This window comes from Centruroides vittatus, unplaced genomic scaffold (assembly GCF_030686945.1).
Source record: "Centruroides vittatus isolate TY-2023 unplaced genomic scaffold, ASM3068694v2 contig_2104, whole genome shotgun sequence".
NCBI lineage: Eukaryota > Metazoa > Arthropoda > Arachnida > Scorpiones > Buthidae > Centruroides > Centruroides vittatus.
In genome coordinates this window covers 1045893-1064253 of record NW_027121305.1, presented here as the reverse complement: position 1 = coordinate 1064253, position 18361 = coordinate 1045893, and the positions used below count along the sequence as shown (strand labels likewise).

The 18361-nt window shown below is 31.7% G+C and overlaps 1 protein-coding gene across 3 annotated transcripts in view; it reads left to right on the top strand.

Annotated features, from left to right (window-relative positions):
- Positions 1-18361, top strand: part of LOC136970678 (NPC intracellular cholesterol transporter 1-like) — a 152753-nt gene that overhangs the window by 98345 nt on the left and 36047 nt on the right. For 2 of the 3 annotated variants that reach the window (XM_067265140.1, XM_067265138.1), the window contains exons 2-6: positions 5960-6050; positions 8171-8321; positions 10611-10771; positions 12296-12791; positions 15434-15713. In XM_067265140.1, the coding sequence (XP_067121241.1) occupies positions 5976-6050; positions 8171-8321; positions 10611-10771; positions 12296-12791; positions 15434-15713 (1163 nt within the window). In that variant the 5' untranslated portion in view covers positions 5960-5975. Of the gene's footprint in view, positions 1-5957; positions 6051-8170; positions 8322-10610; positions 10772-12295; positions 12792-15433; positions 15714-18361 lie in introns of all 3 variants that reach the window. The other variant, XM_067265139.1, reaches the window with a different exon arrangement.

Sequence of the window (18361 nt, the reverse complement as noted above, 5' to 3'; positions counted from 1 at the left end):
TTAAGGAAGTCACCGACTTTGCATTATTTTCCTGGTCGTCGACTTGCAAGTTCTTTATGCAGAAATTCCTTCGTGATGTTTTTATTTTATTTTTCTCGATTTATTTCTAATCACTATTTTTTAAATTATATATTTCGTAATAAAAAAACGATTGGAATTATTTGTTTTGTAATGTAAAATGCAGTCTAAATATTATTCGTTCAACTAGTTGAGAACTATAACAGTTAATTAGTTTACGCAGCAGGCTCAAGGACACTGTATATGTCGAGTTTTACGTAAGCTACACGAATGTATGCTTTTTAATTTCATAAAAAAAGCATGTTAAAAAATTAGGACATAATAATTTGTGCCCGGTTTTGATCCTTTGGCTCCTGTAAAAAAAAAAACTTAACAACAGTTGTTACCAGCCTAATTTGCCATCGGCCATTTTTGTTTTGGTACGAATTACGTACGCTGTAATTGATTTTGGGGTTCCACGAGTAATCCACTCATTAAACGGGCTTTGCATTTTTAATAAGCGTTACTTCTTTTACAAATCATGGTGATTCTAGAAAGTGTAGTCATTTGCTGAAAAGGTTACTAACTTATATTGAAGCAAATCATGCCTGTAAATCTGCCAATTAAACTGAAAATTAGTAAGTAATGCCGATACAGATAGACGAGCTGAAACTTAACTCTTATTTGTCTTTAAAAATAGTTGGATCAGAAACTTGGCATCGCTACCATATACAGGGGCGCGTAAAGACAGGGGCAGAGCGGGCAGGTGGCCGGGGCATCGAGGTGTTGTGGCACCAAAATTTCAAAATTGATACGTGGCCGAACTAGTAAATAGGCCTACATAGAAAATTGTCACATGCGAGTATGAAAAATTGTCACGTGTACTTGTACAGTGACGCGTTATCACGTAGGAAAAAGGAGGCGATTTCCTGGTGCCCCACCAGAAGGGGACCCCGAATCAATCTTTTGTGAGAAAATCCTTCCCCCGAATTTCTTCGGGGGAACGGACACGAGGCCCTCTAATTCAAATTTGCCTGAGCCCCAAGAAGCCGTAACGCGTCACCGTGCTTCTAATATAATATTCATTATATTAACAGTGTTTATGATTTCTAACAAACTAATGAAAGGCTTATTCAGATGGCGCCATATTTAAGTTTGCCCAAACATTCTAGCCACGGCCCCGGTCTCGTAAATAAATCATTTGAGGCAACGATGAAAAGTTTATTAAAGAGTAATTAACCGGAAACGTGTTTTTCTTTTCCACACCATTCAGTTTCTCAAGTGAATCACGCGATGATCTCAAAAATGATTATATAATTGATATTTTTTAGACCGGAAATATGAATGTTCGCGTGGGTGCAAAAGCAAACATGGCAGAACCTCGAAACGGAAATGATCTGAATCATCATAAATCGAAATCTGATTTGGCATATCTTTCGGTGTCATCAGTTTGAAGTGACGGTTTTAACTCGTCACACTAATACGGCAAAAATGAAATTGTATTGTCATAGTAGAACATTTATACATTTGCTTTTTTATAACTAAAAAATCAAAACGCCGTTCAAACAAGAAAAGAATTGTGGTACACGTTTGGAGAAGACGCGTTGAGGGAAAGACAGTGCCAAAACTGGTTTACAAAATTGCGTTCTAGCAATTTTAATATCGAAGATACACCACATTCTGGATGGCCATTCGAAGCCAATGAAAACGAAATAAAGGTACCGATCGAAGCAATCCGCCGTATAACAACGCGTGAAACCACTAAGAGATTAAATCTGTTAAATCGAACCGTTTATTATTACTTAAAACGAATTGGTTTCGTTTCAAAGCTCGATATATGGGTTCCACGTGTTATTAACGAGAGATGCTCTCTATGGTTGGATTTTAAAGAAATTTGTTTTTGAGCTTTTACCAGACAATTTAACAATTGATTCGAAAGTGTACTGCCGTGGAGTAAACAAATTGAGTAATATCATCAAACAGAAAAGGCCAGAATTGATCGACAAACAAAGCGTAGTGTTTTACCACGATAATACCAAATATATTAATATAGAATATTAATTAAATTCGCTTCGTTAAAAACAAACGATGATAAAGGCATTTTTTAATCGTTTATTTGCTTCCGATCTGTGGCGTATTTATGGGGTAGCGTGGGTGTTGTTGGATCCCCAGAGGCTTTAGGAATAAAATTTAAACTGAAAAAAACCCATAAACAACAGATCTAGAATAAATATAGATTTATTATCTCATTTCTTATTATAATATTAAAAAAAAAAACAACTGAATCCTCCGGTATCAATCGCTTGCTTATACAACGTGACTCGCATTGTTATAAAAGAAAGTTCGTCGAGTTTGTTCTCTCATTTTTCTTCTAGATCAATGGCAAAAGCGGAATTTAATTTCAAGGGGAGCCGAGTCGAATGGATATAAATATTTTTAATGCGAATTCAAATGTTTGTTTTTCTTTGGAGGGTGCCATGGACCCTCGGCTCCCCTCCGGGTGCGCCGACGGTCCTTGGCTGTTCTAGATGTGTGTGGAGCATTCTAGAACATAAGGGACACTTAATTTTTTTTCCGTCTGACTGTACTTTTTAAATCATTCTTCCAGATCACCCCAGAGCGAAATTTTAGTTACGCCACTGCTTCCGGTATTTTTCATGCGCTAATTTCGTCAATGTTTCGTCATTTTTCGCATTTCAACAAAAATTTAGTATATTTATAGTAATTACTTAAGATATCACGTCATATAAGTAAATAATTATGACGTATTTTGTGTGGTAAATTCTTCGCGTGTCAACCGAACGTGGCAAGGTCACGAGTAGTAGTAGGTTGTGACCTACCTTTTTAGTGCGGTAAACATCGCCAATTTTTTCGTTTATTCCGTATTGACTGTGTTGAGATCTTCATATACTACATTTTGCACTTATTGAGAATATATATAAAGGGTATTAGCATAAAGAATATATCGAGAATATATGTGTTATGGTTAGTGTTCTTCTAAAACAAAATTGGCTGCCGATATGCGTTAATGGGAGAACATATAGAATTGTTTTTCTGATAAACTGTCTGTACTACATACTACCGGTACTTTTTAATGCCGTCTGTTGGTATGGGGCAGTGGCGTAGCAAGGGGGACAAAGGGGTGTATCGTGCACTGGGGCCCCTCTGCGAGTGGCGCCCGAATGGTCTCTGAGACAAACTATGTGTTTTTGGAGGGGGGAGGGGGTGCCAATAAGGTGTCATGCCCCGGGCGGCAGTTATGTTTGCTACGCCACTGGTATGGGGTACCGACACGTACCGGTTGAAAAATAGCTCTGGTATCGGGTCCCCCCCCTACTTTATCAGCTCTTAGAAAATCATAAAGTGAACTGTCTTCTAAGGTTTAATATTAAAATAGTAACATATTACAAAATATTCTAGGGCATTCAAATACTCGATTTATTTAAAGTTTTAGTTAATGATTTTAATTTGACGACGAGCGACATTTTGATTTTTATGGCCCTGGATAAGTTTTGAATTGCTTCTTTTGAGGCTTTTAATCCTTATCTTATTCCAGAAATGGAATGACGTAAAACTGTTTTTTAGAATATGCGCCTCTGTTCTTTCTTGTTAAATTATATAATGTGTGTATTTCCCGACGAAGGTCAATAAAAAAAGGACCGAAAATGTTTTGATCAGTAAATATTTTACTGCATAATTTATAGTTCGGTGTTTGTTGTTTTTCTTTTAAGGATTTCCAAAGAATCAAAATACTTTAATCTATTTAACTTTTTTATCATATTAAATTGTAATCTGAAGGGTGTTTCGACATTTACAAATCTGTAAGAATATCTAAAATGATTTAATGATTTCTAAATTTTGTATTGTCTTACAGTGTAAGAGGATCTAGGTTATTCCACTCTAGAAATATTCTAATTTTTTTATAAACTTGTACATAAAAATTATTTACGCAGCGTTTTTTAACAAATTGATTACTTCTACCCTCTCCATTATTTTGAAATAGTAACTCAAAATTTATTAAATTAAAATAAAGAACGACAATAGGTTTAAACTCGAGTACTACTTAGGGCCCTCGAGATGGTGCTTCGACTTTTTTTGATCAGTTTTTTAATGCAAAATTTGGTTTGATCTTGAAATAGATTAACTTTACACCCAAGTTTGAGTAGTATTCATTCAAACAAAATAGACCAGGGTTTCTTTCTTTATTAGGAACCTAATAATCATGGGCGTAGCCAGGAAGGGGCATGGGTGGGCACGGCCCCCAGTTAACCCGGTGCCCCTCTCCAGAAAATTACAGCCTCTACTAGGCCCCCCCCATAACGAAACCCTGGCTACGCCAATGCTAGTAATAGCTAACTTAGTCAAAGATGTTTTTTTTTATTATTGTACAAGTTATATGCTGGAATTTATGCTAATTTAAGAAATTAAACATTTAATCTACTATTCGTCATCTAAGTTTTGATTAAAGATATATTGATTTTTAGTTTTGGAATGGCTTTTGAAACATAATTTCAGCTTTATCATTATCACGATGATGATGCTAAAGCTAAAATTATCAAGTTATCATTTATTGCTATTCATTAAGTTCAGTCTTTTTTTTTTTTTTTTTTTCCTTAATCAAGATTCCAAATATGAATAATTCTCAGTGAAAGAAATATTCTTTTGTAAATTATCTCGCCTTTTTTTAACTAATTAAATTTATAATTATTTGTAAATAAATAACTTGCAATGAGTTTTTTCGATTTGGTAAATTTTGAAAGGATTTGAGCGGCTACGTCATCGTGCGACGCAGTTGAAACTAGCCCTAAATTACCCCTTATAAAAGGTAATTACCGTATCGTGTGGTATATAAGGCGCGTTCCCATTTCGTCTCCAAAAGTATCAATACTTAGTGTATTTAAACTGTCTCGTGGTTTGGTAGTTGGGCCCCAAATGTTTTTATTATATTTCAATTAAAAGTAATAGAAATGTTATCGTTTAATTAAAATATATTTTTATTCTGGAGTTAGTCTAGGTAGGGCTAACTGTACTCTATTGAAGGCCATTTAGGGAATTCATTAGACCACGAGAGATCACAATCTCTTATACCATAAGATGCGGTGTGGTTTTTTTTTTAAGTTGTCTTATATACTGTAAAGTATGGTAATAATTGAATTTAAATAATGGAATATATTTAGATGAGGAATTGGAAGCTTTTACGAGAACAATATTATATGAAAATACGGTTAAAAATTTTGATTAATTTCTCGTTATGCATTTATATTCGAGCCCTGTGTTAGAACCATTTATTGTAGGAGTATTTATCGTCTTATTAGGTGAGGTAGGACATAATGTTGTATTGATTTTGCAGGTGTATTTTCACCGCCACCACCAGCAGAAACAGCAGATGCGCATCTGCTGTTTCTGCTGATTTATAGATGCAAATATGACAACAGATGTATTAAGTCTGGATGCTACAGGTAACAGTTTCTGTCAAATTTCATTTTTGGACTTCTCGCAATGACGACCTAAATGCAGAAGATATTTTTATTGTTGGCTCTAAAGCATATTGAAATTACAATTTTAACATAATAAGGAAATACAAAATATACTCTAAGAAACAAGTTCTGATATGTTAATCTCGTGATTCTGACTGAAAAACTCCATGATATGTTGAATATTTATTGGGAGCAGATTGACCTATTGAGAGAGGAAGAAGATTCTGTACGGGTTAGTGGGTTATTCTCTGTTTCAGACAACTTGTTGACATATCAGCAATGGAAACAAAATTATACAGAACCTGTTTAAAATATACATTAAATTATTATACAAAAGACAAATTTGTCATTACATAAATAGTATCGTAAGCAGACGTTTTCTCTAGACTTTCTATTCTAGGTGGTCTACGCTGAATGTTTCAAATTGTTTTGCCGTGTGTCAATTATTATATTAAATTTTGTAAACCCGATTTTTTTTCTTAAAGGTATTAATACAAGAAAATGAAAGATCTGCAGTATTTTAAGCCGAATAAACTTAGCTGTTTTATAATAATTGTGATCATTAATTTATCTTTGGTAAGTAATTTTCTTTGGCTTTTTTTAAAATTTCAATTCTTAATTTTGTATTCAGTACAAAAAATATTAATATTGGTTTATGTAAAAAGCTATATTCTTGTACCAATATACTCATAAACGTGAAATGTATTGAGTACGTTATCAAAAATTCCGAAATGTCTGGAAGGTTGATCGTGGATCGACCTTACAGACATTTTGGAGATCTCGATCACACATTTAACCTTTCTACATAAAATATCTTGGTATGTACACAATTTATTTTAAGATCCACTAGTAATTAATACAGAGCAAATTAATGATACAATGCATTAGATGTTTTTGAAAATCAAATGTTTAAAAAGAAGATCACTGTCCAAAATGTGGTAATGCTCATAAAATATTTATGTAACGATGAATGTAAAATATTTAAAATATATATCTATGATAATATTGATAAAATATACTTATCGAAATGACTCAATTTACATAATACTTCTGTATATTGTGCGTTTAACGTTGCATTATTAAGAAATTGTTTAATTTTCTGTAAAATATTACTATTTAAAGCATATAAAAAGACAGAACTATACCATCAGATCGTTTTTCTCGGCTGCTTTTGAATAATTTAACTATGATATATGACCTGTTAATCCGATCTTTTCAGATATGATAAATATGCAAATAGAAGAATTTTACATTTTGTTTACAATAATAAAATCCTACAAAACAGAGGAATATATTCACTAGTTAATGGAAAATTTGCTGAAATTCTGATGAATTTAGTAGAATTGCTAATTTAAAAATGAAAATCAAGAGGTTAGCTTGTGCATCTTTAGATACGTAGATGATTTAATGATATGAACTTGTTCGTATTGGCGACATCAGTGGAAATGCAATAGGTTTCACCTTTCTAGTCAACTAAATTAATGACAAACAAATAAATTTTATAAACAAGAAGATTAAGATTGAATAGGGAACGTAGCTTTGATTTATGGAAAGCCGGATGTAGCCCCACTTATATTACGCCTGCTGCAAGAAAACTATTTATTTTCTACGACTTTTTTGTCATTTAAACACCTCATACACTTTTATTTTAATCTACTTAAACTAAAAAAATCATATTAATTAAAATATATTCACCTTCTACTTGAAAATCGTGCGATATACTGTATTAATTTTCTTGCTAATATCTAATATTAAATAGAAAGAGAATATTATTATTCTCTAAACCATCTCAAAGCAAAATGTATTTTAATAGGCTATAGTAATTCATGAACTACCGACCTTATTGAGACATTCTACGTAGAGAGAAAGTAGTATCAGGAACCACAAACATTTTTTTCGCAGCTGATTTACTTTCCCAGCTGTTACAGACTGTGATGTAGGGAAAGTATAGTTATTATGGGAAAGTTATGACCCCTGGTTTTTTATTTCTTGATGTTTTGTTTCCACTACGAGCCCGAAAATGTAAAAATTCTCTTTATAAAATTTGCATGTGTTGACGTCTGTTTGCATTGTATCTCGGGACTAGACGAACTAAAAATTTTAAAACTGGCAGGGTTATTGGTTATTTTTCTATATGAGCATCGATACTATTAAATTTTCGCAGTTAAAGGTCGGAGACGACGGGAGGTCGCATGTCATATCTCGAGTGGCAGTCGGACTTAATGAAAATTTCACTAGCCACTATTACTAATACTGCTAGTCATTTTCAGATGATTAATTTAATTATTTTTAATTTTGTCTATATTTTAAAAAGTCAGGAGTTTTTTTATTAATATAAACACTATTTTTACATCAAGAGGTTTTCTTTATTTTCTCATATAAAATGTTCTTCAAGCTACTTCAGCTCATCAGATATAGCCTTAAATTCATTCTCAGGATTCTCTATTTTAACCATAGTCAGTGTTTCTTAATGTGATGTGTATATACCAATTTTAAGTTTCTTCTCAAACTGCTTTAGGTTTTATTTCAGTAAATATAATCGGTTAATTTAAGAGAACGTAAGAGAAAGGCAGGAATTGAATAAATTACACGAATAATATGATGATTAAAGTTAAACTATCTGTAATTGAAAATAAAAGAATTAATTTACATTTTTCTATAATAGAAAGTATATTAAATATATATTAAATATTTAGGGAGATCAATGTGTTTGGTACGGATCCTGTGGTATTGACGTCAAAACAAACAAATCCGCCGTTTGTAAATATGACGGACCTCCAAAATTATTACAGAATAAAGAAGAAAGTCTTCAGATTTTATCTAAACTTTGTCCCTATTTTAACCAAAGTAAGTTTTATTAGTAATTACGTATTTTTTGTAGCTGTTATTAATGAAGTTACTTGTTAAGTATAGATTTTTTTATTTATTTGAAACTCTAAAATATTTAATATTTTGCTTTGTTGGAAAATTATTTATGTTCTAGATATTTTACATATTTTAACTTGTATTTTTGATATCCGTAGTTAATAACTCTGTTTATTTTTTTTTTAATTCTTTCTAATGCCTCAAGTTAAAATATGTAAAATATCTAGAATATAAATAATTTCCCAACAAAGCAAAACCTGAAAACTGATAAAAATACAAAATAAATCATAAAAGAATATATAGTATAATATTATTTTACTTTGCGTAGGGAGCATCCATCTAAAGTAAATAAATGTTTTAGGTGTTAACTTTTTAGGTAAGTTTTATATGTTTATGATATGAAACTTGTCTAAAAAAGAAAACAAGTGTGGTTCCAATATTAATTCAAAAGACAAATGCTTCCAACTTGGGTATCCAATAGCATTTGATTTATATATTGGAAGTCGTGCTATCTAGATGTAAAAGATTAACATAATCTCTTAAAAAAACTGGGAAGATTAGACCAATTAAAAATGTTTTTCTGTAACATTACAGAATGCCCACAGATAGTTGTTTTTTTTTTTTTATATATACATCCTTATATAATCAAGGGATTTAATAAGGATGATAACAATTAACTTGTACCAGCTACAGTACTGATTCTTGTCAATATCTGAATAAATAAGATGCAAAAAATTATCAAAAATATTGAATTGGAATTGTTGGTCTAATCCTTGTAATGCCAAAATATTAAACATTATTTTTCTTACATAAATTGTTAAAGAAATGAGGTCAATCCAAATTATTATTATTATTATTATTATTATTATTATTATTATTATTATTATTATTATTTAACATAAATTTTAAACACACTTCACATAGTTGCAGTTCATTTATCCTAAATTCTTATAAACCAGTTTACCTGATCATCTAACAATTAGTAATTTTAGAGGGGCCAGTTAATCATCCAAATGGACAAAAGAATTAGGAGACATCAAGCTAATCCTTATAACTTTTTTAGAAATTTAGCTTTTATTTTGTTCCTATTAGTTAACTGAAAACCCATAATTAATGAGGCATATAACAAAGAGGGCAATACTACAGATTTTAATAGACTTAAATGATTGTATAAATTAGAAAACATAGCTGCTTTTCTCAATTGAATGATTTTATTCGGAAAAATCCTAGTTTGTGTTTTCTTGTTTAAATATTGCGTTTGAAAAGATCCATTATTGGAGAAGGTGACTTCCAGATATCTATAACTATTTGTAACATGCACAAGAAATCCATTTAAATGACCATTTATTTCATCTTGTCTTCTCGCCTCTACAGAAAAAAAAAAATCTTCAGATTCAGTCATTTTCAATTAAATAGTTAGCCAATAAATCAATCATTCTCTGTAAACCAATTACAGAGTCTGATAAATTACAATATTGTCTGCATAAGCAAGAATTTTAATCTGAATCCCATTAATTTCAATACCATTTGCCAAATTGTTAACAATATCAATAAGATCATTAAGAAAAAGCACTAAATAAAACAACAAAATACAGTCCTGTTTAAAATCTCCGATATATAGCTGATGAACACACACTGCCTTCTCTAACCATAATAGAAGTGCTTTCATGAAATTCAGTTAACATGCAGTTTTAATTACATATTTATTTCTGTCGTATCATCTTTAACCACAGTAAATGTCTGTTAATCTTATCAAAGACTGTAGGTTAAGTCCATGAAAAAAAGGCATATACCTTCCTATGTTTTCTTAAGATTTTTCTGTATAACAGTACAAAGACAAAAATATTATTTACAGTACTATATCCAGGATGAAAACCCACTTGATTCTCATGTAAAATTTCTTTACCATTTAAACAAAAGAGTAATCTCCTACACAGTATACTACGGAACGATTTCAAGACAGTGTCATCCAGATTACTCTGTAATTACTCAGATCGTCTCTCTCCCACACTTAGATAGGAGTCAGAACACTTATCTGTCAAACATCAGGAATTGTACCGGATTAAAAAATCCCGAAAAATGCAAAAGGTAGTTTAGTCTGGAGGGAAGAGCACTTGGTGCTTGTGCAAGAGAAGCCAACCTTAACAATTTTATTACGTTTCATTATTGTTTCAATATCTAATATGTTGATTATTTAGTAGTATAATTTTTGAAGTGTTAACAAAAAGTGTATAAAATTCTGATTCGTAATTTTATTTTTAAACATTTCAGACAATGGCTATTTATGCTGTGATGATACGCAAGTAATGAATTTGAATGCCCAGTTACCTATGCTAGGTGCCGTTGTTAGAAGATGCCCCTCTTGTTTTGCAAATTTAGCTGACATGTTTTGTGAAGTGATTTGTTCTGCAAAGCAAAGTGACTTTTTACAGGTATATCGTAGTTTTTTTTTTTTTTTTACTTTTATAAAAGATATGCAAACTTTGGTATCAACATATCTTGCAATATCAATGTTTATACATATAATAGATACATATTAAGCAAATTGTGAATTCTAATAAATTCAAGCAATAAAAGTAACCAGATTATCTTTGGGTTTTAATAAGAATTTGCTAAGTTTTAATTTTTGTTATAGCTAAAGATATCCAATTAATTTAACTTGATTGTGTGTTTGTGTATGGATAACCCACAGGTTAATTGAAAAAAGTCAATTTGAAATCAATTATGGGTTACGTAGTGCATGAGTTCATCTGCCAGTTGTGCAGTTTGAGTTACTTTAGTTTAACTCTACAATTTATTAGAGTGACTAGAGTTACGCTTTTGTTTGGATAGTGCTCTATTCTGAAGAAAACCTGAAAATGAGACTTGAGTCACTTAAAATGTTAATCCCAAAGATTTTTCTCATTTCTTAAATATTGAAAAGCTGTTTTATCATAGGCTCAATTAGTCAAAAATATTCTTTCAGCATTTAATAATGTAATTAGGAGATTTCCTGTAAACTAATAATTCTTTTTTAGTACTGATAATGATCATCACTCCTTCACTCCATCACTATTCTAATTCTATTCTACATTTATTATATCATATTTAGATTATTTTTAAACAAATAAATCTTACTCGATGCAGTTATCGAAAAAAGAATCAATAATTGATTTTTAAATTTTTATTATTAAAATATTTTTAAAATTTTAAATGTTTTATATAAATATTAAGTTTATATATAATAATAATAATAATTACTATGTCACATCATGCCAGTATATACAACACGTCCGGTTGCAAGCTCTTGGCACAGACAGATTATTCACGTAGACATAATCAAGTAGCAAATATAATACACCAAGAGCTTGCAAACAAACACAAATTATTAGACATCCACGAACCATAATACAAATACATTTTACAGACGGTATTGGAAAACGACACCCACAAAATGTACTACGACACAGCTGTAATCACAGATAAAACAATTTACCACATTAGACCAGACATCAAATTCATTGACAAACACAATAAAATCAGATACATTATAGACATATCCATTGCAAACACTCACAATGTACAAAACACACGTGCTAAAAAGTCAGAAAGTACACAGAACTCACTCAGGAAATAAGGCATCTGTGGAAGATGGATAGGGTGCTTATTGTACCTGTCATTCTCTCCACACACACTAAACAAAGGCCTGGGAACATTACAATTAAATAGAAACACATACATCACACTACAGAAGGCACTATATTGAATACATGTCATATTGTTAGGAAATTCCTGAATACAGACACACACACTGACACACTTATTTCATTTTTGTCTTTTGGTCACTATACCTTGACACTTGGTCCAGCATAGTATACAGCACCGGTGTCAACTGAGTATAACTCACAAAACCCAACATAATAATAATAATAGATATTTTTAATATAAATTTATAACCTTTATTATTTTGATTACAGGTTACAAATACTTCACACAATGCCGAAGGAAATATTACTGTGTCAGAATTGGTATGTAATGCAGCTGAAATATATGCTGAAGGTATTTACAATTCCTGTAAGAATGTACAATTTGCTCCAGGTTTAAGTGCACTTGTTCTTTTATGTGGAAAATGGGGAGTAAAAGGTTGCGATCCATCTCGATTACTTAATTCATTGGGAAATAATCCGCAGTCTCCAGTCATAATAGATTTTGATGTGAGAAATGACAGTTCAGAAACAAATAAACTCTTAAATTCAAAAATAATACCTTGTTCTGAGCCTGTTAAGCCAGGAACTGCTCCTTGTTCTTGTGCTGATTGTCCTTGTATACCTCCACCATTACCACCACCTGAAACTGAATGGACTGTTTGGGATTTGCCAGGAATTGCTGTCATTATGATATTTGTTTTTTCAGTATTAACTGTAACGATCATTACTGTATATATCATTTACATTTGGAAGAGGAAGTCTGAAAGTAAGTAATTTTAATTCTTTTTTTACAAGTCTTGATATAATATATTCAAATGTAATAAAGACAACTTACTCTATCAATGCTTTCTTCAGCTAATAATTAACCACTCAAAAATAATAATCATTAAAGTATTTTTGTTATAATTGAGTTTAAATATTACACAAAACAAGTTCAAGTGCTTCAAAATGTCCATTTGAAACTGGAATAAGATTACTTAGCATCAAGTTTATTTTACACTGTGTCCTATGATTAAAAGTATTTACAATATAAACTAATACTTCCATTTTAATTTTATATTTATACTTATGCAACTGCTTTCTAATTCTGATTTAGTATACCTAATGATGATTTAGCTAATATGTGAAAGCACCCGACTTTAAATGAATCTATCATAAGAAGCAAACTTCATTAAAGTTTAAAAAAATCTGCAATAAGACTTGTAACTCCTCATACTAGACAGGCATTTTGCTAGTTACTGTCCGATCATGCATCATAATCTTTGTTTACAGATATTTACTTTAGACCTACTCTGCAACTATCCTGTTCAATTAGTGCCATCCTGAATGTGTTTGGTGTTTGCAGATCACAATTTTCAGTATTTTGAATTTCAGCCATAATTTTATTCCAACGTGATAAATACATGCATGTTGCAAATCAAAGTCTGAATTACATTGTCAAATGTAAGCAATAATATAGCTTGAAGCCTGCAAGTGACCAAGTGGATAAAAATCACTGAACACTGGTGGTTGGTCACATCTGATCAACTGGCCAGCCACCTTTTTAGTTTTTTGTTTTAATATGTCTACACCTAAATAAGGACCAGCTTCCTATAGAAATCTTCCTGGGAGGCACCCCAATTTTAGATTGCTCTTATGTTACTTTGCATTATATCATTGTCATTGATATAGGTGATATCTGTACTTCTTAAATCACACAATTTTATAAAATCAGGACTTATCGTGCAGGGAAGTCTCTAAGAGTGTGACAAAAATCAAGCGTGTGAAATCGTTGTTTCGTATAATGCATTTCAGATGTAAAGACTTAAACCCCTCCTCAGCTGCTGAAAACTTTTTTAAAATAGACTTTCAAAACTCTTCTAAAGTATTCAGCATACATAGTTTTTTAATATTTATTATTAAAGGAGTAATAAATAAAACAAGTGTTTTTTTCTTCCTTTCGAATTTTTTCAGGGCTAGTCCTTTTTAAGAGTTGTGAACAGCTGAAGAGGAGTTTATACCCGAAATTCATTCCAAAAAATGACAATTCTACATACTTGATTTTACCATATTCTTTTAGTTACTTTGCTGCGTGATAAGTCCTGATTTTATTAAAATTATGTTTTTTTTTTTTGGTTTTTTAAGTAGTACAATAATTGATAAGACAAAAAGTTTTGAACATGCCATCAACAATATGGCCTGAAATTTTCTAGCTGTTTAAACTTATGCTTGGCTATGAGACTTGAGCTTTGACTTATACTATATTTTTGTCTGCTGTACATGTTTTATACAATTTAAATTCTATTTTTTGAATTTACGGATAACTGTTTTTAATAGTGAAATCTTCTAGTTGCATTGCATTTAGAATTATTTATTGTGACATCGTCATAATGCTGGGCAGCAATTTTTAATCATATTTTTAATTTATTTCATTTAAAAGATATGCTCTCCACCTCAAATTAGTGGTGTCTTGTCCCTGTACATCATATTTTTCTTGCTAATAACAGGTCGTGTCAGTCATCTATCTAACTCCTTTCGGGAGAAAATTTTGGAATTGAAATAACACGAATTCCGGTGCAAACCGGAAGTTCCTATAATATGTAACCCTAAACTTTCCATATCCGGTCTAGACTTTCAACTAACTAACTCCATTCTTAAGATTAAGGACGGGTGGATGGACAACGATGGGAATTTATACGTCTACAATTTTTTCAAATTGTAGCCCAAAAACAATCCTTATAAAATTGTAAAGAACTATTTTATATAACTTTTGCAATATACAAACTGAGATATGGCAGATATTCTACATAAAAGACCATAAATTATGAAAGAATATAACTTTTGATATTTGAAAGAATTAATTATTGAGTAATAGAAAATGGGAACTTGTGAATAAATTGTAATATTTAAAAGAGGATAATTAGGTATACGATATTACTTACAGTGGCATAGCATGGGGGTGCAAGGGGATCTATCATGTACCGGGCGCCACTCGCAGAGGGGTGCCCAAATAGTCTCCAAGACAAACTATATGTGTTTCTGGAGGGGGGTGCCAATAAAGTGTTATGTCCCAGGCGCCAGTTATGTTCGCTACGCCACTGATTACTTAACATGAGTAAAGTTGAAATATTAACTATTATGTAAATAAGTTATTTTAAAATATTTAATTACAGCAGAGTTCTGATCATAGTATAGACTTGAGCACTTTGGAAAGTGAAAATATTAGATAATGCAATATTCGGCAAAGTATCAAATACACTGGATTTGGATAATTATTGAACATAACAACTAATCAAACATTTTAAATTTTATTTAATGAAAAACTGTATTTACTAAACATTAACGTAAACTAGAATTAACCTAAAATTTGTTTAACTTTTAAAAAATTTCTCAATTAAATTTAAAAAAATTTTTTTCTTTTTTGTTTAGGGCATTACCAAAGAGAGAGTTTTCAATCTATTGGAGAAAATCTCTCGTGCTTAGAAAAATATGGAAATAGAGTGGAGAAAAAACTTCAAGAAATCTTTAATAGTGTAGGAAAATATTGTGCCACGCATTATATTCTCGTTCTCATGGTAGGAGTGATGGCGTTTGTCGTAATGTCGTGCGGTTTATTATTTTTCACCGTAACGAGAGATCCGGTCCATCTTTGGTCGGCCCCGACTAGCCGATCCCGCTTGGAACGTGATTATTTCGATTCTCATTTTGGGTATATTTAACTTTATTATTAATTTTAGTTATTAGAATTATTTTTATTTGCTGTGTGTGTGTGTGTATTTTTATAAATAAATAAATACAAATATGCACACAAGCAAAAAGAAGTGTGTGTGTGTGTGTAATTCTTATATTTGATATCTATTTAGATGTCAAATATAAGAATATCTTTTGATAATGTATATGAATATAAATACAGATATATGCACTTTGACATAAGACTATTCAAAGTTACAATGATTATTCCTTAAAGCATTTACACTAACCATATCACAAATGCAAGGGACATATGGTTTAAACAAAACAAAAAGGAACTATTCTACCAATCTTTTAACTGTATACATAACCCTATTCTTTATAATAATTTCATAATAGCTATAATAAATGGCTTTATTAAAATATAATGTAAACTGCTTTTTTATTACTGAGAATGATCACTGTTTATAGTTGCCTTAGTATAAAAATGTCTCGTGGTATATTTTTTAATGATTACGTGTCCTCTCATCATCTGGCATTCTAACACGCATGCGCAATGACTTCACTTTCATTATGTGTTACGTTCTGTTCAATCCATTTATTGCATATGTGCACATGCATGCGCAACGACATCATAACTAATTCTCCAATTAAAAACATTCTCCAGCATCTGATCTAGAAATCAAATCCAGGAGAATGCACTTTGGAGGTATTGCCTGTAAAGTACAGGTTTGTTTCTTTTCTTGCAGTGGATCTATGAACTTTTCATGATAGATTTGCTGGATTTGTCTGGCTGCCCCATGAATCAATAACTAATAAGAGTTTTTTTGTTTTATTGATACAAGTTTTTAGACAGATATAGCTTCAGTCCCGGAATTTAATTGCCGCACTGTGTATGGCTGAGTATATCTCAGCAACCAGTAGCGACATCTGTTTAAATTTTATGTCATATGAAGTTTGGACATATATGAACATAACCTAAAACTTTTATTTAAATCGGTTGACATTTATCATTGTTTTTGATATTTTGTTTATCAGTTTATTTTGTTACATGTCGGAAAATAATAATGGAACAACGTGCTGTTATTAAATTTCACGCTAAACTTGGCACAAGTGCCACAGAAACATTCAAAATGATGCAAAAAGTGTATGGAAGTGAGTGTTTATCACGGTCAAAGACTTTTGAGTGGCACAAGCGATTTTTGGAAGGCAGACAATCACTGGAGGACGACAAACGTGTGGGAAGGCCAATAACAAGTCGAACAGCAGATTCGATTCAAAAAGTGCAAGAATTTGTATCCAACGATTGCAATGCGACACTGAGAATGATGGAACAGGCATTAAACATTAACAAAGAGACAATACGACAAATTCTTAAAGAAGATTTGGGCAAAACAAAAGTCTGTGCTAAATTTGTTCCGCACACACTAACCCAAGAGCAAAAATTGATGAGACTAGAACATTCCAGAGAGATTGTACGAACAGCAAATAACAGCTCAACCTTCCTCAAATCAATTGTTACTGGTGACGAGACCTGGTGTTTTCAATATGACCCACAAACAAAACGTCAAAGTGCCGAATGGAAGTCAAAATCATCACCTCAAGCCAAGAAAACACGAAAAGTTCCATCAAAAACCAAGACGATGTTCATTGTTTTCTTCGATAGCAAAGGCATCATCCACCGTGAGTTTGTCCCACAGGGTCAAACAGTTACTGTTGCTTTCTACTTGGGAGTTTTACAATGATTAATGAGAAGAATTCGTCGAATTCGTCCAGAATATCGTAATTCTGATGACTGGTGTTTGTTACACGATAGTGCACCGAGTCACACATCATTGATTGTTCGTCAGTTTTTGGCACGAAATCAAGTCTGTGTGTTGAATCATTCGCCGTATTCCCCCGATTTAGCACCATGTGACTTCTCTTTATTTCCAAAAATGAAAATGAAGTTGAAAGGATGCATTTTTAATGATATTGAAACCATCCAAAGAGAGTCTATGCGCATATTAGAGGCAATACCGAAAATTGAGCTTGAGCAAGCATTTGAATCACTATTGAATCGCTGTAAAAAGTGTATTGAAGCAGGAGGAGAGTATTTTGAATAATTTAATAAAAGGATTTGAATAAAATTGTTTTGTTTCATTTTTATAGATCCAGTCCCGGAATATAATTGCCGCACTGTGTATGTACTCGTACGTGTCATAACGCAGTTTTCCCAATTTTTGGTAAATGTAATTAAAACATCACCTAATTCTACTAGTAGTCTTTTTGTCTTTGGACACTTGTGGTCAAATTTCCCTCCTGGTTCCCGAATATATAGCAAAACCTTGAAATTTTTCCAAGAAACTTTTATTAATTATAATCAAACATTTACACATGTTGATGTTATGAAATGTTATCAGATTAAAATTGATTTACAGCTTGCAGAGCCCACTGCTGCAAGCGTTCTTGTGGTAATGTGTCGTTTTGGTCTATGAGCTTCCGCAAATATGTCTTTCGTCCATTCATCGCCGACGTAATTGAAAATAAAAATTATATCTACTATTCGTGTTATGACTGCTTCTGTATTCATTCTGTCGGCCATTCTTTGTGATATTACATAGACGAAACCATTTGTTTTCGGAAATATAATTTTAATATATGACACTGAATGTACTAAATGAATTC